Source organism: Brienomyrus brachyistius, chromosome 21, assembly GCF_023856365.1.
Source record: "Brienomyrus brachyistius isolate T26 chromosome 21, BBRACH_0.4, whole genome shotgun sequence".
NCBI classification, from domain to species: Eukaryota; Metazoa; Chordata; class Actinopteri; order Osteoglossiformes; family Mormyridae; genus Brienomyrus; species Brienomyrus brachyistius.
The window spans coordinates 17,177,362-17,198,493 of record NC_064553.1 but is presented as its reverse complement, the minus strand read 5'-3'; the positions used below and the strand labels follow the sequence as shown (position 1 = coordinate 17,198,493).

General features: G+C 43.2%; 1 protein-coding gene across 4 annotated transcripts in view; it reads right to left on the bottom strand.

Annotated features, from left to right (window-relative positions):
- Positions 1-5,654: 5,654 nt before the first annotated feature.
- Positions 5,655-21,132, bottom strand: part of LOC125716966 (mitochondrial nicotinamide adenine dinucleotide transporter SLC25A51-like) — a 28,043-nt gene continuing 12,565 nt past the window's right edge. The window contains exons 1-5 of one of the 4 annotated variants that reach the window (XM_048989858.1): positions 8,850-9,118; positions 8,363-8,618; positions 6,687-7,668; positions 6,008-6,189; positions 5,655-5,835 (exon numbers count right to left, since the gene is read on the bottom strand). In XM_048989858.1, coding sequence (XP_048845815.1) covers positions 6,770-7,627 — 858 coding nt within the window. In that variant the 5' untranslated portion in view covers positions 7,628-7,668; positions 8,363-8,618; positions 8,850-9,118 and the 3' untranslated portion in view covers positions 5,655-5,835; positions 6,008-6,189; positions 6,687-6,769. Of the gene's footprint in view, positions 5,836-6,007; positions 6,190-6,686; positions 7,669-8,362; positions 8,619-8,849; positions 9,119-21,132 lie in introns of those variants that run through there. The other 3 variants (XM_048989859.1, XM_048989856.1, XM_048989857.1) reach the window with 3 other exon arrangements.

Genomic DNA, 21,132 nt, shown 5'->3' with positions numbered 1-21,132 from the left:
GGTATTTAAAATCTAACATTGTAATAAACCAACAATGACCTGATTAAGAATATTTCATATCGTTCATAATTGGCAAGACTGTAATTCGATAATGTACCATTTTTACGCTTTATTAGCACTCGCTTAGCAATTAGGGAATGATTCCCCGGTTGCACTTCCCATTGTTCCCAGCCAGACCCTTTTGCGTGCTTTCAATCGACAGTCTCGGACATCAGCCACCACGCCTTGAATCTCTGACATAATTTCCTGTTTTAATTACAAAACGAGCAGAAAATTGCGAAGCGAGCAGACTTCAGACTTCAGAAGCGAGCAGAAAACTAAGATTCGCGTAGGGATGTCAGAAGCGAGCAGAAAACTAAGAATCGCTGTGAGATGCGAGCGCTAAACGGTGAATCGAGCGCGTGGCTGCGAGAAGCGCTCTTATCTGTGTTTCAAAGGTGCAGTTTTGCTCGGTTTAGCTATGCATCCGCGTTCTCGTATATATTTCACAGTGATCTCACTCCATATACAGTCAGGTCCATAAATATTGGGACATCGACACAATTCTAATCTTTTTGGCTCTATACACCACCTCAATGGATTTGAAATGGAATGAACAAGATGTGTTTTAACTGCAGACTTTCAGCTTTAATTTGAGGGTATTTACATACAAATCAGGTGAACGGTGTAGGAATTACAGCAGTTTGTATATCTGCCACCCACTTTTTAAGGGACCAAAACGAATGGAAAAATTCTACTAGAAATTCTGGTTGAAATGCCGATTCCTAGTCAGTGGCGCCTCCAAAATTTTATCATAGGAGTGGCCAGATGGGGCCCACTGAAAATCTTGGGGTGGCACACCAGAACCAAAAGCAAAATTCAGGAATTCTGTTATACTGATGTAAGAACATAAGAACTATACAAACGAGAGGAGGCCATTCGGCCCATCAAGCTTGCTTGGGGAGAACTAAACTAATAGCTCAGAGTCGTTAAAATCTTATCTAGCTCTGATTTAAAGGAACCCAAGGATTCAGCTTGCACTACATTATCAGGAAGGCTATTCCATACTCTGACTACGCGCTGTGTAAAGAAGTGCTTCCTTAAATGCAGCTTGAAATGTTCTCCCGCTAATTTCCACCTATGGCCACGAGTTCGTGTATTGAAACTAATGCTGAAGTAACTATTTGGGTGAACAGCGTCTAAACCTGTTAGAATCTTATATACCTGGATCATGTCCCCCCTCAGTCTCCTTTGCTTGAGACTGAACAGATTTAGCTCAAGTAACCGTTCCTCGTATGACATTCCTCTAAGACCAGGAATCATTTTTGTGGCCCTACGCTGCACCTTTTCTAAGGCCACAATGTCCTTTTTAAGATATGGTGACCAAACCTGCACACAATATTCTAGGTGAGGTCTCACCAAGGAATTGTATAATCTTAGCATTACCTCCCTTGACTTAAACTCCACACACCTGGAGATATACGCCAACATCCTATTGGCCTTTTTTATTGCTTCCCCACACTGGCGAAAATGGGACATGGAAGCATCAACATACACACCAAGGTCTTTCTCATGATCAGCTACCTTTATTTCAGTGAGACCCATGAAATACCTGTACTTTATATTTCTGCTCCCTAGATGGAGTACCTTACATTTATCGACATTAAATTTCATCTGCCAGGTATCGGCCCAGTCACTAATTAAATCAAGATCCCGCTGTAGCTGCTGAGCCGCTAATTCAGTATCTGCTACACCACCCACCTTGGTGTCATCTGCAAATTTCACCAGTTTACTGTATATATTCATATCCATATTCATTATGTAAATTAGGAACAATAGTGGTCCTAAAATCGAACCCTGCGGTACCCCACTATGAACGCAGGCCCTCTGTGACATTGTGCCTCATAACTACTCGCTGTTTCCTATCTGTTAACCAGTTATCAATCCAGGTCGCTACGGTACCTAAAATACCTGTCGCTTTGAGTTTAAGTAGGAGCCTCTTGTGGGGGACAACATCAAAAGCCTTTTGGAAATCTAAGTAGATGACATCATAGGCCTTCTTATCATCAACTTCCTGAGTAGCTTCCTCAAAAAACTCCAACAGATTTTTTAAACAGGATCTACCTCTCCTAAATCCGTGCTGGCTATCCCGCAAAATGTTATTGGAGTCCAGGTAATCTACCATTTTCTCTTTGATTATAGCCTCCATAACTTTACCAGTTATACAAGTTAAACTGATTAGCCTATAGTTAGACAAATTACTTCTATCCCCTTTTTTGAAAATGGGCGTTATGAAGGCGTGTTTCCAATCAGAAGGTACCACACCTTCAGATAAGGTTTTTTGAAACAGTAAAGTTAACGGTCGGCAAATAATATCCCTCATCTCTTTTAACACTATAGGTAAGATGCCATCAGGGCCCTGTGATTTATTTATTTTGAGCTTAGCTAGGCTTTGCAAAACACCTGCTTCAGTTATATATATATTAGCTATAGACGATGCTGGATAGGTAATAACTGGTAAATTACTAAGGTCCTCAACAGTGAATACCCGTGCAAAACTATCATTGAACTCATTTACTATATCAATGTCGTTTACTATTATAAGACCCTTACTATCCTGCAGATTAGTAATTTCAGGTTTTATAGCTCTTTTAGAGTTAAAATACTGGAAGAAACTTTTAACGTCATCCTTAGCTTCCAATGCAACCATCCTTTCGACATTTCTTTTAGCTCGTCTAATATTTTTTAACTCAGCCTGTAGACTTAGATATTCCTGCTTCATTCTGTCATCATCAGTTATTTTCCATTGCTGGAACAAAGCCCTTTTCCTCCTTACTTTATACTTTATTTCCCTAGTAAACCACCTAGGTTGCAATTTCCTAGATTTATTCTTGCTGGAAACAGGTATGAAGTCCTCTTGCACTTGCAATAATGTGCTTTTAAAAAATTCCCAGGCCTCTTCAACAGTTTTGTTATTTAACTCCATCCAGTTCACAGTTTCTAGTTTTAGTCTCATACACTTAAAGTCAGCCTTCCTAACATTATATATTTTTGATTTGGACTTAGCTCTTCGAACACTAAACTTAACCTCAAATTTGACCATGTTATGATCGCTACTGTCAAGTGGTTCTAAAACGTCTAATTTACCAATCCTGTCCTGGTTATTAGAGAGAACAAGATCAAGAATGGCATCTCCCCTGGTAGGGGTGTTAACAAACTGAGTAAAAAAACAATCCTGTACTAATTCCACCATCTCCAGTTCATTTTCATGTAGTATATAGCTAGTTGAAAACTATGAGAAAGATTTAAGGGATCGCCTACTAATATACTTTGGTTTCTTGTGTTACATTTAACGTTCCAGTGATCACATATGCATAGACTTACAATTACATTGTACAATTAACATTTTGAGTTCCACAATAATCCTGTTTTAATGTGTTATGTATATGTGTTATTCAGTTGATTGTTTTGTTATTGGGAACAAGCTTAATCAAATCTAAAAATACCACACTAGTCTCCAATTATGTTCAATACAGCTTTGACGTATTTGACTGTAGTTGCATCTTTATGTACACTAAAAAGTTACATATAATGAACATCGAATGAAAGAAATTAAATGGCATTACATGTGTATTTGTACATTTTATTATGGCCCACTGGCAAACAAACTGAAATACAGTGATCAAGTACAGGCTACATACTCAATAGTTTTATTCGCTCGTTTCTGTGCTTTTTTGCAAACAAGTCTACATTACATGCCACTCACTCCAGCCGCCAAAGTTTACTGAATAAATAATTTCCAGACTTTTTTTTTTTTCTTTTAGAAATTATGACTTACTCACTCAGTCCCATTTCTAAACTCCGCATGCGACCGGCGTTTGTTGATGTGCTGAGCTGCTGCTTTCTGTGAGCCCCTGGTGTGTGATTCGAGAGCGCCTTGCTGACTGTGCATTTGTTGAAACATATAATTGACCATAGAAGCATATCATGCATATGCGACCGATGGGGGTGGGGCAGCAAATTTATTAGGGGGGCCATGCCCCCCCCCCTTGGCCACCGCCTGGTGGTGCCAGTATTCCTACTAGCCCTAAAGTTTGTACTGTTCATGAAACTGTACACCAGCAAAATAAGCACAATGTTCAGATTCAAGGTTCTTCCCAAGTCTTGTCCATTGAGGTTTTAAGCCTCATTCAATAGCTATGTTAAGATGTCTCTGTCATCCCTGTCCTGTTTCTGTTTCACCAGTAGATGTCACTATTGGCCATCCGGTGCTTTTGGTTAGTGTCTGTCCCAGCTTGTTATGAGTGTATTCTTATGGCCCACATCTGCCCCTTGTGTACTCCTTGTTGGCAGTGTTTATATGTGTCCCTCCATCCTGTGTTCCCCAGTCCTGATTTTGTTGCTTTTCGTGATTCTGAACTCCCCGTGTATCCATGTAAGTACCTACTCCCTCCTGTAGTTTTCCCTCCCTTCATCAATTTTCCCTGTGTAGTGGGTGCCTGTTCTTGTTTTACATTTACAACATTTGGCAGACGCCCTTAGCCAGAACAACTTACAAAGTGCTTAAAAGCCTCATCAGTGAATATGTTCTGATTCTGGTTCAACAGAACCCAGCTAAGAATACTACCACTCTAAAAACTCTGTTGGCAAGTTCTCTGTTTTGTTTTAAATTATGAGTATAATCCTGGAAGTGCTAATCCTAGTACTTCTGAAAGAAGTAGGGTTTTAGTTGTCGTTTGAAGGCACCCAGTGACTCAGCTGTATGGACATCTAGGGGAAGTTCTACCACATCCGGGCCAAAACAGAATACTCTAGAACAGGGGTGCCCACACATTTTCAGCTTGGAGCTACCAATTCAAAATGATCTACCTACTATAAAAATGCAAAACATATATTTATTTATAGATATGCTGAGTATTCTTTATTTTTAATTTATTATTATTAATTATTAATTTCTCTTTGGGATAAATGAAGCATTTTTTAATTGAACTGGCATTTTAGTTCCTTCACCTTTCTCTTTCTGAGCTCGCTTGTTGGAGGGAAGTTAATGTCATAGTTTTATGAACAGCCCGAAAATGTCGCTCCACATTTCCCTTCTACAGAAAGGTAGACTGACAGTTTAAGCAAACGCACTTCAGATATGGCTTTGTGAAAAAAACTCCTCCTTCCATTCCGTATGGAAGTGGTAGATTTTTGGCTTCTTAATTGGTCCCGCTCCCCCATTCATTTATACCCTTTCTTAAGTTTAGTAGAATTAAACTGGAGGCGATCTGCCCACTCTACCTTTGCGATCGACCAGTAGATCGTGATTGATGTATTGCGCACCCCTGGTCTAGATGCATGTCTTCCTTGCGCCTTGAGAGGTGATGGGACTAGACTGGAGGATCAGAGAGCGTGGTGCAGTACAGGATAAGAAGTTCTTTTAGGTAGGAGGGTGCTGCTCCATTTTTGGCTTTGTAGGGTTTGTACTACTCCTTGTCACTATGGACACGACGAGCTATGAAACCATAAGCGCTCTTCGGGGAGTGACTTTTTGGCAAATGCAACTGCTTTTGATAACACAACCTGTGTACTAGAATTTTTCTATGTGTGTAAAAAATGTGTTTTTCTATTATCCTTGAAAATCCAGGAAGCTGTTCAGAGTGCTGGCTTTACTACATCATCCACTGTTACTCAGGTGCCAGACCACATGAAAAACAACAATGACAAGCATATGGATAAGTACATCTGTAATTGAGTGACAGCACAGTGTTATTTCATAGATCCGAGCACACTGTCATGACCCTTCTTTCCCGGCTTCTGGTTACTCCTACCCCTGCACTTCCTGTCACATAGCTTGTGTGCTGTACCCATCATCTGTAAAAGAGCAGTAGAGAGCATGACTGTACAGCAAACACAGCAAGGCACATTGTCATAATTTGCAGAGAGCTTAAACTCTTTAAACAGCCTTCTGTTCTAGGAGTAGTAAAACCTTAGTATGCATAACATTATTACTATTTTTATTATGATTATTATTATTACTTCTAACCTGTTATGGCATGAGGCCGAGACCCACGTTGGCCACCTGGTCAGCGACTTCATCTGCGGCAGGCTTTTTTATTATGATTCTGCATCAAGCAGGTTTGCCACGTCTGTTAAGCCCTCATTCAAATAGTATGTGGTGGGGTCTTCTGCCTCCTGGTATAAAGGACCAGGGAATGATGTCATCCTCTGGGGAACGAAAAACATTTCAGTGATCACGTCCAAATAGATTTTAAACACACAAACACACACTATTAATATCACAGCTGCATAGCTTGATAGAGCTCTTTTAGAGGATTTACGTTATGTATATATATTCATCTAAAAACAATATTTTGGAATAACACAGTACTTCATGTTCAAAACTTAGTCACAGATTAATTGCATACTATTTCAAAACATTTTCCACATAAATAACTAACGACCAAAGTAATGCTAAAACCAACACTAATTTGATAAACCTTTACCAGTGACTAATCTACCCAAAATATGTGCCTCTTTAGATGATCTCAGCCATTATTAGCAATACCAGTGCTATCCAGTAGATAAGAACTAAATATCCAGTGTTTTGCACATACAAACACCATAATAACATATCCAGAGATAGAGGTTGGAAAGTACTGTGTGTACGACACAAATAAGAAAGAAATGCCCACAAACGGTATATTACTACAGCTTTCACTTACTATTCATGCGCGGAGCAGCAATCTTGAATTCTGAGCAGGGGGTGGTAGAGGTTCCAGGGACTGTCCAGAGGTTTGAGGTCGGTTTACATGACCTTTTTTAAAAACTCATACGCAGCATTGGTAATGCCCCAGGACAGGAGGGAGCGGTTGTAGTTGAGGAATCCCCCTCGGTAAAGATGGCTCAGTTTCCCACCCCGCTCCCTCCAGATCGTACGCAACACCTGCCATGAGGACTGGAACTCGCCACCAAGCTGTGACTGCTTGCGAGCCTTTAGTACCTTGAGTGGGTAAAAAAGGGAGCTCAGAGTGGCTCCCAAAAGGCCGCCGCAGATGAAGTCGTTGACCATGTGGCCAACGTGGGTCTCTGCCTCGGGCAGGCTCCTCTTGATGGGCCCGCGAAGGCCAAAGAAGAGCACATTGTAGGGCCCATTGCGCAGGAGGATGGGCACCATGCCGCGGTACAACTCCCGCACACCATAGTCCCGCAGCAGGATCCGAAACGCATGGCTGGTGTTGTTGAAGCGCGTGTGATTCCGCTGGTCCTGCAGCAACGTCTGGACCCTGTTGAAGGGGGTCAGAGTCGCCTCAGCAGTGCCCGCCAGCATAGCCGCCATGCTGCTGGTCAGCAGCCCCGGGCTGCCAGCGGGTTGGGGCAGCAGCCGAGACATATCCTCATAAAGGCCAAACATGATGGCTGCCGTGGTGGTCTTCTCCAGCAGGGGGGGCAGCAGGCCACGGTATAGGGTCCGCATGCCGTCCCTCTGCAGCTGCCGGATGGCCTCGGTTATGCACACACCAAATAGCTGCTGCCTGAAGACGACCTTTCTTATCGGGTAGGCGATCGTGATGCTCGTGATACCAGCACATCCACCACAGATGTAGTGCTTTGCATGCCCGGTTGGTGCCTCAAACTCAGGGCTCCTTTGCTGATTGTCTGCCATCGTACTTTATTCCAAGGAGGCAAATGTGCAATGCTTGGATACTGTAAAGGATGCAATTCATAAGAATTAGGGCTTCATGTGTACTCTCATACTGTACTAGTTAAATGAAAACCAAATACACTAATAAAGGTTAAAAAAATAAACCGTATGGAGTAGGGCAGGACTGCCCAATACGTCGATCGCGATCTACCGGTCGATCGCAAAGGTAGTGTGGGTAGATCATACAGCATATAAAAGAGAATGGATGACACGTTCAATTGCACCAGCTACTGTAAAACTCCAGCAAGCGATCGAGTCATCTCCAGTTTATTTCTACTAAACTTAAGAAAGGGTATTAAAAAATGGGGGAGCTGGACCAAGTAAGAAGCCAAAAACCTACTACCACTTCCATACGGAATGGAAGGAGGAGTTTTTTCCACAATGTCATCTTCGAAGTGCGTTTACTACGACATTAACGTTTCCCTCCGAAAAGCGAGCCAAGAAAGAAAATCGTGAAGGAACTAAAATCCCAATTAAATTCAAAAATACTTTATTTATACCAAAGGGAAATTATTATTGAATAATAATAATAATAATAAATTTTAAATAAATATATGTTTTGTATTTTTATAATTGGTAGATCTTTTTGACTTGGTCATTTATAAGTAGCTCACAAGCTGAAAGAGTGTGGGCACCACTGGGTGCCCCTACTGTCATGCTGTGCTAAACCATTACACAATCATCCTGGACAATTACCTTTCTTGTTAGCAGGGTGCTTGCTGACAGCGCTGGAATGCATAAACCCATTCCTGACACTAACTTGGGGGGGGGGGGCACAGCGGCGTTTGCACGCGTAAAGTCGCTCGCTTCGTGCTAACTTTAAGTAACCCCCAGGCCTCAGAGCACATTTTCGCTGGCGCTAACCATCCCTCCACCTTAAAGAACGGCCTTCTCTTCCACGTTTTGTCGGGCCAGCTCCAAGCACCGAGCCCTCCTCCTACACTTCGGTCAACTGGGAAATTTAAAATGTATAATAATCTAATATCCTGTGTTTGGCGATATTGTCAAGCAGTCAAGTCAATCCGGAGAGAATTGTACCCAGAAGCGATCATCTCCCGGGACAGTATTCTTCCCATTTTTTTTTTTGACATAGCGCCTTTGCAACAGAGCGAGTTCCTTTAAACGGTTCTAGCGACACTTTATAAACCGCTCGATTAATAGTTTACTTAGCAAACTGCCTTACCTAGTAGTTGGTCGTAGATATCAATTTTCACTTTTGTTAGCTCAGGTAATTTTTTCAGTAGCGCCCTCAATTATCGCCAGTGCATAAATGTAGACAGTGGTTGGTTGCGGTCAGTATTAATAGTAGCAGGATTTTCACGTCACAGTTCCAGAACTACGTTTTTTAAAAATAAATAATAAACAACCAATCGAACGTACAAAATTACGTAAACTAGACTAAGCGTTCTAAATGGTTGACGCTTAGAATCATCTCAGCCTCGAGCGTGACTCCGACGGACTATGGCAAGCCGTTTTAACATTAATCAAGTCATACTCCTATCCGTAATTACATTTTAGATATTTCTCCTAGTCAAAACTGTATTCTTACTAGTCAGAATGGCAGTTGCAGGCGTCCATATTCACATTCTTCCTAGTAGAAATTGTATTTCAAGATATGTAAAACGTTATTTCTCCTAGTCACAGTTCCATTTAACATATCTTTACAAAGTATAAGTGGCGGTTTAAATTGAATCGCTAGACTGGATATGTATTGCAGATATCCGTAATTTAATTCTTCCTAGTCAAAAAGAGCATTTCAGATATCCACAACGTCATTCTTCCTAGGAGAAATTATGTCACTTTCATGTCTATTGGGCTTTCAATTTCAGATATACACAATTAAATTCTTATTCCCATTACAGATTTCTAAAATCCAATTCTTACTAGTCACAATTTTAATTTCAGATGTCCATCTATCCATCCATTTTCCAAACCGCTTATCCTACTACGGGGTCGCGGGGGGTCCGGAGCCTATCCCGGAAGCAATGGGCACGAGGCAGGGAACAACCCAGGATGGGGGGCCATCCCATCACAGGGCACACTCACACACCATTCAACAACAAACAACAACAAATTTATTTTTATATAGCGCATTATCACAACATTACATTGTCTCAAAGCGCTTTACAGTATCCTCACCCAAAGCCCCCAGTGAGTAAGCCATAGGCGACAGTGGCAAGGAAAAACTCCCTAGAAGGAAGAAACCTTTCACTCACGCATGCACACCTAGGGGCAATTTAGCAACTCCAATTAGCCTCAGTATGTTTTTGGACTCTGGGGGGAAACCGGAGTACCCGGAGGAAACCCCACGACGACATGGGGAGAACATGCAAAAAATTTTGATATGTAAAATATGATGCAGATTGTTTTCGGTGAGCGATTTTCTTGGAGCGGGATTATAATTGACCCGAGAGGGGGGCGATAATGAGCGTACGGCTCCGTGTTCTGGTTAAAATTATGCATTTTGTGAATGACTGTCCCATGTACTGACTGCGAACAGCTGATAGCCCCTGAACACGGCACTTGCGCTAGCTGTCTGTCTGTCAGCAGACCCTCTGGGTGACCAAATCAAAATGATACTGGTGCAAAACTGCTATATCTGGCTAGAATCTATTTAATTGCTCTGTCTTGAACTGCTTCAAACAAAAGGGGAGGGACCACGGATATTCATCCATCCATCCATTTTCTGTAACCGCTTGTGCTAGGCAGGGTCGCGGGGATCCAGAACCTATCCTGGAAGCTACGGCCGCAAGGCGGGGAATAACCCAAGACGTGTCTTTAAAATTTGTCTTTAAAATGAGAACGATTACAAACTAATGAAGCCACAGACGTAACTAAAACTAATCTAGATTCAAATGAAAATTGAAAATAATTTTGAAGAATCCTTATTAAAAAAACAAAACTTAATTAAATAGGCAAAAGTATAACACAGGTAGTGTCACGAATCGCGGGTAGAGCGGGTGATCGCACGGGCAGGCAGACGGGCAGGAAGCAGCCAAGGCAGGCGAAAGTCGGGAAAAACGGGGATTTATTAAAGGGATCGGGGAAACGAAGAGCAGGACACATCAGACATTGACTGACATGAATGACGGACAACAAGATAGGGCAAGACGTGGACTAAATAGACAAGACAGAGCAAAATAACAGGGTGCAGCTGGGTACGATCGGGGAAGCACACGTGGATAATCAGGGGGGCGTGGCACACAAGAGGATCGTACGAGCCGGGCGTGACAGGTAGGAACATCTGGAAGGGAAAACTGAAAGTTCTCTCCCCAAAATCAGCTCCTACAGAATAAATGAACAAGTGTGGTAGTCGCTCAGCTGAGACGGGTCTCCAGAGAAATACATACAATATAAAAAAATCGACAAAAACACATTAATTCCATTCTACAAGATAGTGATGTGTGGGGCGGCATGGTGGTGCAGTGGTTAGCACTGTTGCCTCAGCACTGTTGTCCCGGGTTCGAGTCTCCGTCTGGGTCACATGTGTGCGGAGTTTGCATGTTCTCCCCATGTCGTCGTGGGGTTTCCTCCGGGTACTCCGGTTTCCCCCCACAGTCCAAAGACATACTGAGGCTAATTGGAAGGGGCTAAATTGCCCGTATGTGTGCATGTGAGAGTGAATGGTGTGTGAGTGTGCCCTGCGATGGACTGGCCCCCCATCCTGGGTTGTTTCCTGCCTCGTGCCCATTGCTTCCGGGATAGGCTCCGGACCCCCTGCGACCCAGTAGGATAAGCGGTTTGGAAAATGGATGGATGGAAGATAGTGATGTGTCCTTCATGAACGAGTCGGCTTCTTCGTGTGAACGATAGGATCCGCCTCCTATCTGAGAGCCGATTATTTTTTTAATTCTGTTTTTTCTCTCTCTCTTTTCTGTCAACACAGCATAGCAATAGGATGATCTTTTCGCCACACGTTTCAGCCACGGGCATTCCAAGCACCGACTGAATAGTGTGTTGATGTGCGTGCTGTGCGATCAATCATGTCTAATGACAGACGCTGATAATTTAGTTACGTGTCTTATTATATTTTATCTTACATAATATGGACATAACATTAGCATTAGAGATCTGTGACCTGTATACTTATGCACAAAACCAGATGCAGTTTGTTTAGTTTGTTGTGACACCCTAATTTAATGTTGAATATTAATAAAACGTTCGATCCTGTTTCTTGTTTTTACATTAATGTTTTATACCAAGCATAACGTGAAATATCAGCTATCATTATCGAAATTAAAAGGTTTTGTATAATCACTTTGACTAATATAAGTGATGGACGTACATACATACCAATCATGGGCCCAATTGTTAAATTTGGCTGAATATTAATAGCCAGAAGTGATACTAAATGGACAGCCTTTTGGTAACAGAAAGAGCAGGCTCTTATTGCTGAGTTGAGCCTGATGATCTGGCTCAATAAAAAGAATCAGAATTCACGTGACTATCGCAGACGAAGACAGAAATACTCAATTCTTTAGAAAATGCATGAATTAAAAATAAGATCATCAATAGCAACAATAATATGACGATAATAATACAGTTATACCTCGGTTCACGAACTTAATTCGTTCGATGACTCAGTTTGCGTCCCGAAAATTTCGCGACCTAAATCAGTTTTTACCCCATTTAAAATAATGAAGACTAAATACAAATATTTCGTTCAAACCTCAGAAACAATTAACATTAAAAGACTGAGTAAGAGTCAAAAACAAAACAATACAGTAATGCCACGTGTTGTATAGCGATGAACTTGTTTGTACTGCAAATAAACAATACACAGTTGCCACTATGTGTGAATGTAAAATATAACACTACGAAATCAAACCCCTTAATTTTTTTTACCCCTTAAAATAATTAAATTAAAATAATTAAAATTAATTATTGCTATATGTGAAATTAAGGGAAAAGTTAATTAATAGATTAAGGCCAATTAAGGGGTAAAACTACTGCATTTCCCCCTTCTTTTTTCAAATTTGCCTCTTAAATTTACACTCAAAAAGTCCTTATTTCACCCCTTAATTTTTGTATGAATTAAGGGGCAATTTAAAATTATTTCAAGGTCTGTAATTACATAACATTGCCCTTTAATTCTGATTAATAAAGGGTCAGTTTAAAAGTATTGTAAGGTTCCTTTACTACTTAAAATTACTTACATCTGCCCTCAGTTCTAATAAAGGGAGTTTAATATTATTACAAGGGTTAAAACCCTTATAAAAAAAAGTGTTAAATCAATTAAACCTTCAAAATTCTTTATTTCACCCATCAATTTGTATTAATTAAGGGATTATTTAAGACAGTTTTAAGTTCTTAAGCACTTAAAATATCCCTATAACCACTTACTTTTAATTGTGTGCTCAAATGTTCATGTAAAAAATAAAGCATAATAAATCACAAACCAATATGATAAACGTTCTGGTTTATTATTATGCATGAATGAATTAGAATGAGAAAAGCTTCCTTCCTTTTTACGGCCGCTTGCCTCCTTGGGCTTGGAAAGCCTTTGCTGGGCTATAAGTTACGTGTCCATAGCCTCTTCCTCCTTTAAATTTGTTGCTTCCTTCTTCCAGTGCTTTTCTCTCCTCATCTGTCTTCTCGCCTCTCTCTCTCTTTTCCTCTCCCTTCTTCTTTCCTATTTTCTCTTCTGCTCCTTGCTCCTGCTGCTGTCTTGGCCCATCTACGTATTTTTTCCTCCATTTCACTTTTTCTCCTGCCTATAATGGTAAAGAAGGAAAAAATATTAGGAGGATGGAGCTTCTTCAAACATAGATAGATAGATAGAACTTTATTAATCCCTCGGGAAGGTTCCTCTGGGAAATTCTAGTTTCCAGCAGCAGTACACCAGCATATTACAAGTTATAAAAAATACAATATAAGAGAATTTAAAATACACGTACTAAAGTAAGAGCCAACATACAGATAAGGATACGAGTAGGGAGGGGGGAAAGGGGGAAAGGAAAAAACTATTCACAATAAAAGGGGAATAGAGGGATTTAGCAGCAGTTATGTAGAGAATAGATATTGCGGTATTGCACATGAGATTGCACAATTACTACAACTTGTACATCAAAATGTATTGACATTCGGATCAGTCAGTAAGATGTATGAGATAAAAACGAACCAGCCAGTGAAAAGGTTTATATAGCCTTACACTTGTTCTTACAGGGTTTTTGAGGGTGATTGCAAATTCATATTATGTTCTATATATAAGGTATTGAAGTTCCGGCTAGATATAGTCGGACTCACCTCGACGCACGGCTTGGGCTCTGGAACCAGTCTCCTTGAGGGGGGTTGGACCCTTTTCCACTCTGGAGTTGCCCGCGGGGAGAGGTGCCGAGCGGGCGTGGGCATACTTATTGCCCCCGGGCTGGGTGCCTGTACATTGGGGTTTACCGCAGTGAACGAGAGGGTAGCCTCCCTCCGCCTTCGGGTGGGGGGACGGGTCCTGACTGTTGTTTGCGCTTATGCGCCAAACAGCAGTTCAGAATATCCACCCTTTTTGGAGTCCTTGGAAGGGGTGTTGGAGAGCGCTCCTCCTGGGGACTCCCTTGTTCTGCTGGGGGACTTCAATGCTCACGTGGGCAACGACAGTGAGACCTGGAGGGGCGTGATTGGGAGGAACAGCCCCCCCGATCTGAACCCGAGCGGTGTTTTGTTATTGGACTTCTGTGCTCGTCACGGACTGTCCATAATGAACACCATGTTCAAGCATAAGGGTGTCCATATGTTCGACTTTGTAGTCGTGTCGTCGGACTTGCGGCTGCATGTTCTGGGTGAAGAGAGGGGCGGAGCTGTCAACCGATCACTACCTGGTGGTGGGTTGGCTCCGTTGGTGGGGGAGGAAGCCGGCCAGGCCTGGCAGGCCCAAGCGTATAGTGAGGGTTTGCTGGGAACGTCTGGCAGAACCCCCTGTCAGGGAGAGTTTCAACTCCTACCTCCGGCAGAACTTCTCCCATATCCCGGGGGAGGCGGGGGACATTGAGTCCAAATGGGCCATGTTCCGTGCCTCCATTGTGGAGGCGGCTGACCGGAGCTGCGGCCGTAAGGTGGTCGGTGCCTGTCGCGGCGGCAATCCCCGAACCCGCTGGTGGACAGCAGTAGTAAGGGATGCCGTCAAGCTGAAGAAGGAGTCCTATCGGGCCTTTCTGGCCTGTGGGACTCCAGACGTAGCTGATGGCTACCGGCAGGCCAAGCGGGATGCGGCTTTGGCGGTCGCTGAGGCAAAAACTCGGGTGTGGGAGGAGTTTGGTGAGGCCATGGAGAACGACTTCCGGACGGCTTCGAGGAGATTCTGGTCCACCATCCGGCGGCTCCGGGCGGGAAAGCGGTGCAGCATCAACACTATTTATGGTGGGGATGGTGCGCTGCTGACCTCAGCTCGGGACGTTTAGGGTCGGTGGAGGGAGTACTTCGAAGATCTCCTCAATCCCACCGACACGCCTTCCGATATGGAAGCAGAGTGTGGGGACTTGGGGGTGGACTCGGGGGTGGAGGTCGCTGAGGTGGTCAAAAAGCTCCTCGGTGGCCGGGCCCCAGGGGTGGACGAGATTCGCCCAGAGTTCCTCAAGGCTCTGGATGCCGCGAGGCTGTCCTGGTTGACACGCATCTGCGGCATCGCGTGGACATCGGTGGCAGTGCCTCTGGATTGGCAGACCGGGGTGGTGGTCCCCCTCTTTAAGAAGGGGGACCGGAGGGTGTGCTCCAACTACAGGGGGATCACACTCCTCAGCCTCCCTGGCAAGGGGTCCGCCGGATTGTCGAACCTCGGATTCAGGAGGAGCAGTGTGGTTTTCGCCCTGGCCGTGGAACAGTGGACCAGCTCTATACTCTCAGCAGGGTTCTGGAGGGTTCATGGGAGTTTGCCCGACCAGTCTACATGTGTTTTGTGGACTTGGAGAAGGCATTCGACCGTGTCCCTCGGGGGGTCCTGTGGGGAGTGCTCCGGGAGTATGGGGTACCGGGCTCCCTTTTAAGGGCGGTTCGGTCCCTGTATGACCGGTGCCAGAGTTTGGTCCGCATGGGCGGCAATAAGTCGGACTCGTTTCCGGTGAGGGTTGGACTCCGTCAGGGCTGCCCTTTGTCACCGATTCTGTTCATAGTTTTTATGGACAGAATTTCTAGGCGCAGCTGGGGCGTTGAGGGCGTCCGGTTCGGTGACCTCAGGATTATGTCTCTGCTTTTTGCGGATGATGTGGTTCTGTTGGCCTCATCGAACCGTGACCTTCAGCTCTCACTGGAGCAGTTCGCAGCCGAGTGTGAAGCGGCTGGGATGAGAATCAGCACCTCCAAATCCGAGACCATGGTTCTCAGCCGGAAAAGGGTAGAATGCTCTCTCCGGGTTGGGGATGGGGTCCTCCCCCAAGTGGAGGAGTTTAAGTATCTCGGGATCTTGTTCACGAGTGGGGGAACGATGGAGCGGGAGATCGACAGGCGGATCGGTGCGGCGTCGGCAGTCATGCGGGCGCTGCATCGGTCTGTCATGGTGAAGAGAGAGCTGAGCCAAAAGGCAAAGCTCTCGATTTACCAGTCGATCTACGTTCCTACCCTCACCTATGGTCATGAGCTATGGGTAGTTACCGAAAGAACGAGATCGCGGGTACAAGCGACCGAAATGAGTTTCCTCCGCAGGGTGGCTGGGCTCTCCCTTAGAGATAGGGTGAGGAGCTCAGTCATTCGGGAGGGTACTCAGAGTAGAGCCGCTGCTCCTCCGCATCGAGAGGAGCCAGATGAGGTGGCTCGGGCATCTGATCAGGATGCCTCCGGGACGCCTCCCTGGGGAGGTATTCCGGGCATGTCCCACTGGGAGGAGACCCCGGGGAAGACCCAGGACACGCTGGAGAGACTATGTCTCTCGGCTGGCCTGGGAACGCCTCGGGATCCCCCCAGAGGAGCTGGATGAAGTGGCCGGGGAGAGGGAAGTCTGGGTCTCCCTGCTGAGGCTGCTGCCCCCGCGACCTGATGATGATGGATGGATGGATGGATATAAGGTATTTACTAAAAATGGAATCGTGGCCATGTTAAAATGTGCTCCCCGACACCAGCTGATGTTTCTTTACATTAACCTGTGTCAGTAAATGCTGGGTGAGGACTTGTGATTTGGACTCACAGTGGTATAGAGCAGTGTTTCCCAACCTTTTTTGAATTGTGTACCCCCTGAGAGATTTTCTCATACCACAAGTACCCCCTTTGTCAAATGTGTTGATGATTCAATAGTTTATGTCTTTTTTTGCTCTTTTCATTGATAAAAGCTGGGTTTGTTATTCATTAAGCAACACATCCCAGATAGATTTTCTTTCTATACCAGGGCACAGCTAATGGAATGGCTGATAATATTTACCCATCATCAGGGAAATTAAATATAAAAATTTTTTCCACGTACCCCCTGTAATGTGCTCGCGTACCACTAGGGGTACGCGTACCCCCGGTTGGGAATCACTGGTATAGAGGTATAAGCAAGGTGTGTGTTAATAATCCTCAGTTTTATCCCACAGGTTCTTTTGAAATACAGTATATATTCTTAATAATCATGATGCTCATACAACATGCATTGTGGACAGGTTAATGTGTCATGCAGTAATTTAACATGTCTGGCTTTTAAATAGCACAGACTTTACTTCCCCTTCTGTGGTAATGATGAATCTGCGAATCTGTATATGAAGCTGAAGAATCAACACAAAACATTTGCAAATGTCACTAATTAATCCAGAAGCAAATTCCCCCTTAACACCATATATGTTACACTGGTATATTTGTGACTCCATTCTGAGAGCACAGTGATACCCACAAGCATTATAAATGCATCACAAACCAGCCGATCACAGGTTGCAGAATTTAGCCAACTAGTCCTGTGTGTATATTAAATGTTTAATGCACATGACAATAAAATTTAATGCTTTTTAAAGCCATTTAAGGCCTTGTTTGTCAATTAAACCATTTTAATGTTATGTAAGACCAAACTGGTTTAATTACTTCTAATCCTTATAATGTCCCACGGAAACCCAGTCTTAGAGCTGTTCAGAAAAAAAGATATTTTGGTGATATTTCAAGGAAATTACTTGCTTTGTAAAGGTGCTTAAATGGAGGTGTGATGTCCTGGAGGGAAACCTCAAGTGCTTCTGTTCTTTCTACAAGACACCGCAAACATTTCAGGTATGTAGCAATTTGAAACATTGTTCAAAATTAAGTTCAATTCACTCCACACAAGCAATAGCTTCCATTATTTCCAGTCCACAGTTAATATTTTGGAATTAGGACCATCTCACAAGAGCTGGGGTTTAGGAGACGTTATGATCCAGCTCTCTAGCCACCACAAAATGGCCAATGTCAAAGTCACGCCAATCCTTACACTTGCTCATTTTTTCTGCTTCCAACACATCAGCTTCAAGAACAAAGCATTCACCTGCTGCCTAATATACCCCCCCACAGCCAGATGCCATTGTAACCAAATAATCAATGTTATTCACTTCACATGTTATGGCTCATCAGTGTATAACCCCTGTATCTCAGTTAAGTTTCAGACTGTTTTGCTACATTGTGCAGATTAATATACTGTGTTTATAATAAATTTCTAAATTTCCCAAAATTCAGCACATTGTCAGTTTCACTGGCCAACACACTGATCATTGTAACATCATCAAGTTTATTAGTCAAATTAGGTGTGCTGGGCAATGGAAAACCTGACACTGCAGTACAGTGAATCATGCAGCAGGACTGGGAAAATGTAAAAACACATTTTACCTCCAAAGGCCACTGTTCTCCCATCTTTTTTCAGCAGTCTTACATGTCTGTAAACACATAAAATATGTTTGCACTTACTGTACTGATCCTGAGAGGATTAAGATTGCAAAAGTATCAATTGGGCTGGCGATTGCACAATATTTTAGAGGCTAAATTATGGAATGTAATTTCAATTTCAATAATTTTACATAAATGGAGTTTACCTCAGAAGAGTTCTCCCAGATCTCCACCTCAAATGAAAGTTTCCAGGTGACCCTATCACATGACTGTAGTCTTATAACATCTCACTGGTCATACAAAACACTCATTTATAAAGGATCCAGTGTCACTGTCCTCCAAGCTGTATGTCGCCACCTCAAGAAATTCGTAGAGCACCCTGGAATGTCAAAGGCTGCACTCAATTCAGTTTTGGCCACAGAGCAATCATTCTTGTTGCCAGTGGATAATAAGATACCCTCATATAGTGAAATGATTTCAGTCATTAATCCCCTCCTCATACCCCTCTCTGTCTAGCATGTCTGCCCAAAGGGTGACTATGTTTACTTCAGGGATGAAGATAAATGCCTTGCACAGTGTCCAGCTTGTGGCAGTAAATGACTGAACGATCAGAATTTACCAACAAAAACATTCAGCTATCTAATCCCTCGTCTAGTTAGGTTGTATTCAAGCCTGAAAATGGCTGAACGTCTACAGTCACACAGTTTAGAAGAACCTAAAGTAATTGTAGATATACAAAAGACATGTGAGTGGCGGAGGTGGATTTCTCCTGGGGGAATGTTTCAGGGTGACCAGAGAAGAATTGCAATTGGTTTTGCAACTGATGGAGTGAATCCTTGCAAAACCATTGGGAAAGAGTGTAGCATCTGGCCCATGTACATGAAGATTTTCAATTTGCCTACGTGTATGTGAAATGAAATGGGACATCTGATGCTGTGTGGGGTAATAGGAGGAGAGGGGAAAAAGAGCCTCCAAGCCTGGACCCATATATGGAAGTGCTAGTGCAAGAGCTTCACTCCTCAAATGGCAGACTTACATATGATGACTTCCATCATGAATATTTTCCTGTACATGTGGCAATAGTACAGTTCATCACAGATTTCATGGGCAGATGCAAAGTACTACATTGCGTTGGACCAATGGGGTTAGCCCTAAGGGCATGTCCTTGGTACAAATTACAAGGATTCAAATGCAGGTGCCTTGGGAAAACAGTCTTCCCTGGAAATCGGAGGTTTTTGGGAATAGCACATCCTTTGCGATCTCAAGAGGAGCTGTTCCCAACCACTGAGTGCAATCCAAGATGTGGGATGATTGCAGTGCTGTCAGAATCCAGAGAGCATTCTAGCTGGAAACACTACCTATGAAGAGAGGGTATCCCAAAGGGCTAAATATCAAGAAGCACCCATGAAACTTGAAAGGGCACAATTAGCCAAAGAGGAAGGAGTATTTGGTCCATATCCAGTGCAGTCACTGCCACATCACAGTGAGGTCAGAAAATCGCACCCAGATGGTACCGTATGCACGTCATCAAACAGTCATTCTCCCATCTCATGGACTTCCTTTGTGATTCAAAGGTTATTAGTTCTTGGCAGATGGCAGACCATGTCCACCGTGTAATTCCACCTCAAAGGTTTGCTCTTACAGAAAGGGAGCTTAAGGAGGCAAATCCAAAAGCAACTGGTATCTGTCATGCCCGGCTCGTACGATCCTCGTGTGTGCCACGCCCCCCTGATTATCCACGTGTGCTTCGCCAATCGTACCCAGCTGTACCTTATTATTTCGCCATGTCTTCTGTGTATTTAGTTCACGTCTTGCCCTGCCTTGTAGTCCGTCATTGATGTTAGTGTCTGTGCAATGTCCCGTGATTCCCTTAGCCCTCTACCCTTTAATAAATCCCAGTTTTCCCCGACTTTCGCCTGCCTGCCTGATCCTTCCTGCCCGCCAGCCCGTCTGATCACCCGCGAGCCTGACAGTATCATTGCTCCAATGGGGTCAAGTTTCAATGCTGGACCAGTCTTCTCCCAAAATCTGCCCAACACATCGGCTATCCATAAGGTATGTGACTCAACATAATTCTTACATTTTATAGCTTTTTTTCTGTTTCATGCTGTTTGATATGTCTCTGTCAACACTGAATTTAAAACTACTGTATGTAGAATATTGATGCTTCAGTTTCATATTTCTGGGCTTTTCCAATGGTGCCTGAGAGGAATGCTTGAGCAACAACAGCGGCGTAACCTTTTCATGTGGCTGAAGTCAAATATGTGCTCATTTTCAATTTCGTCATGTTTGAATTTGTTACTGCTTTATATATATTACACTGTTCATAGCACACTGTATACTTAACTGTAATTTTCCATTAAAAATTCTTATCGGCACCTAATTATGATTGGTTGTAGTCAAAAAAGCATCTGTTCTTAATCATTTACACTAATCATTTTGTCATCTGTCTAAAGCTGGAAGTCAGTGTTATTTTGCAAAATCAAATGTGCAGTAAAAATTTAAGAAAGAAATCTAAGAAAATGGTGATGATCTTCAAAGGATACATGTTTTATGAATGAACATTTACTACATAATAATGCATTTTCATGAAAAATCAGAGAATAATTTAAAAGATGAAAATCATAGTTTCATTGCTGAATGAAAATGAAAGTAAAAAATAGACTGGATCATGCAATCAACTGCTGCATCCTGAGAATTTTGCACTCTGACAATTTTGTGTCAGATGTTGT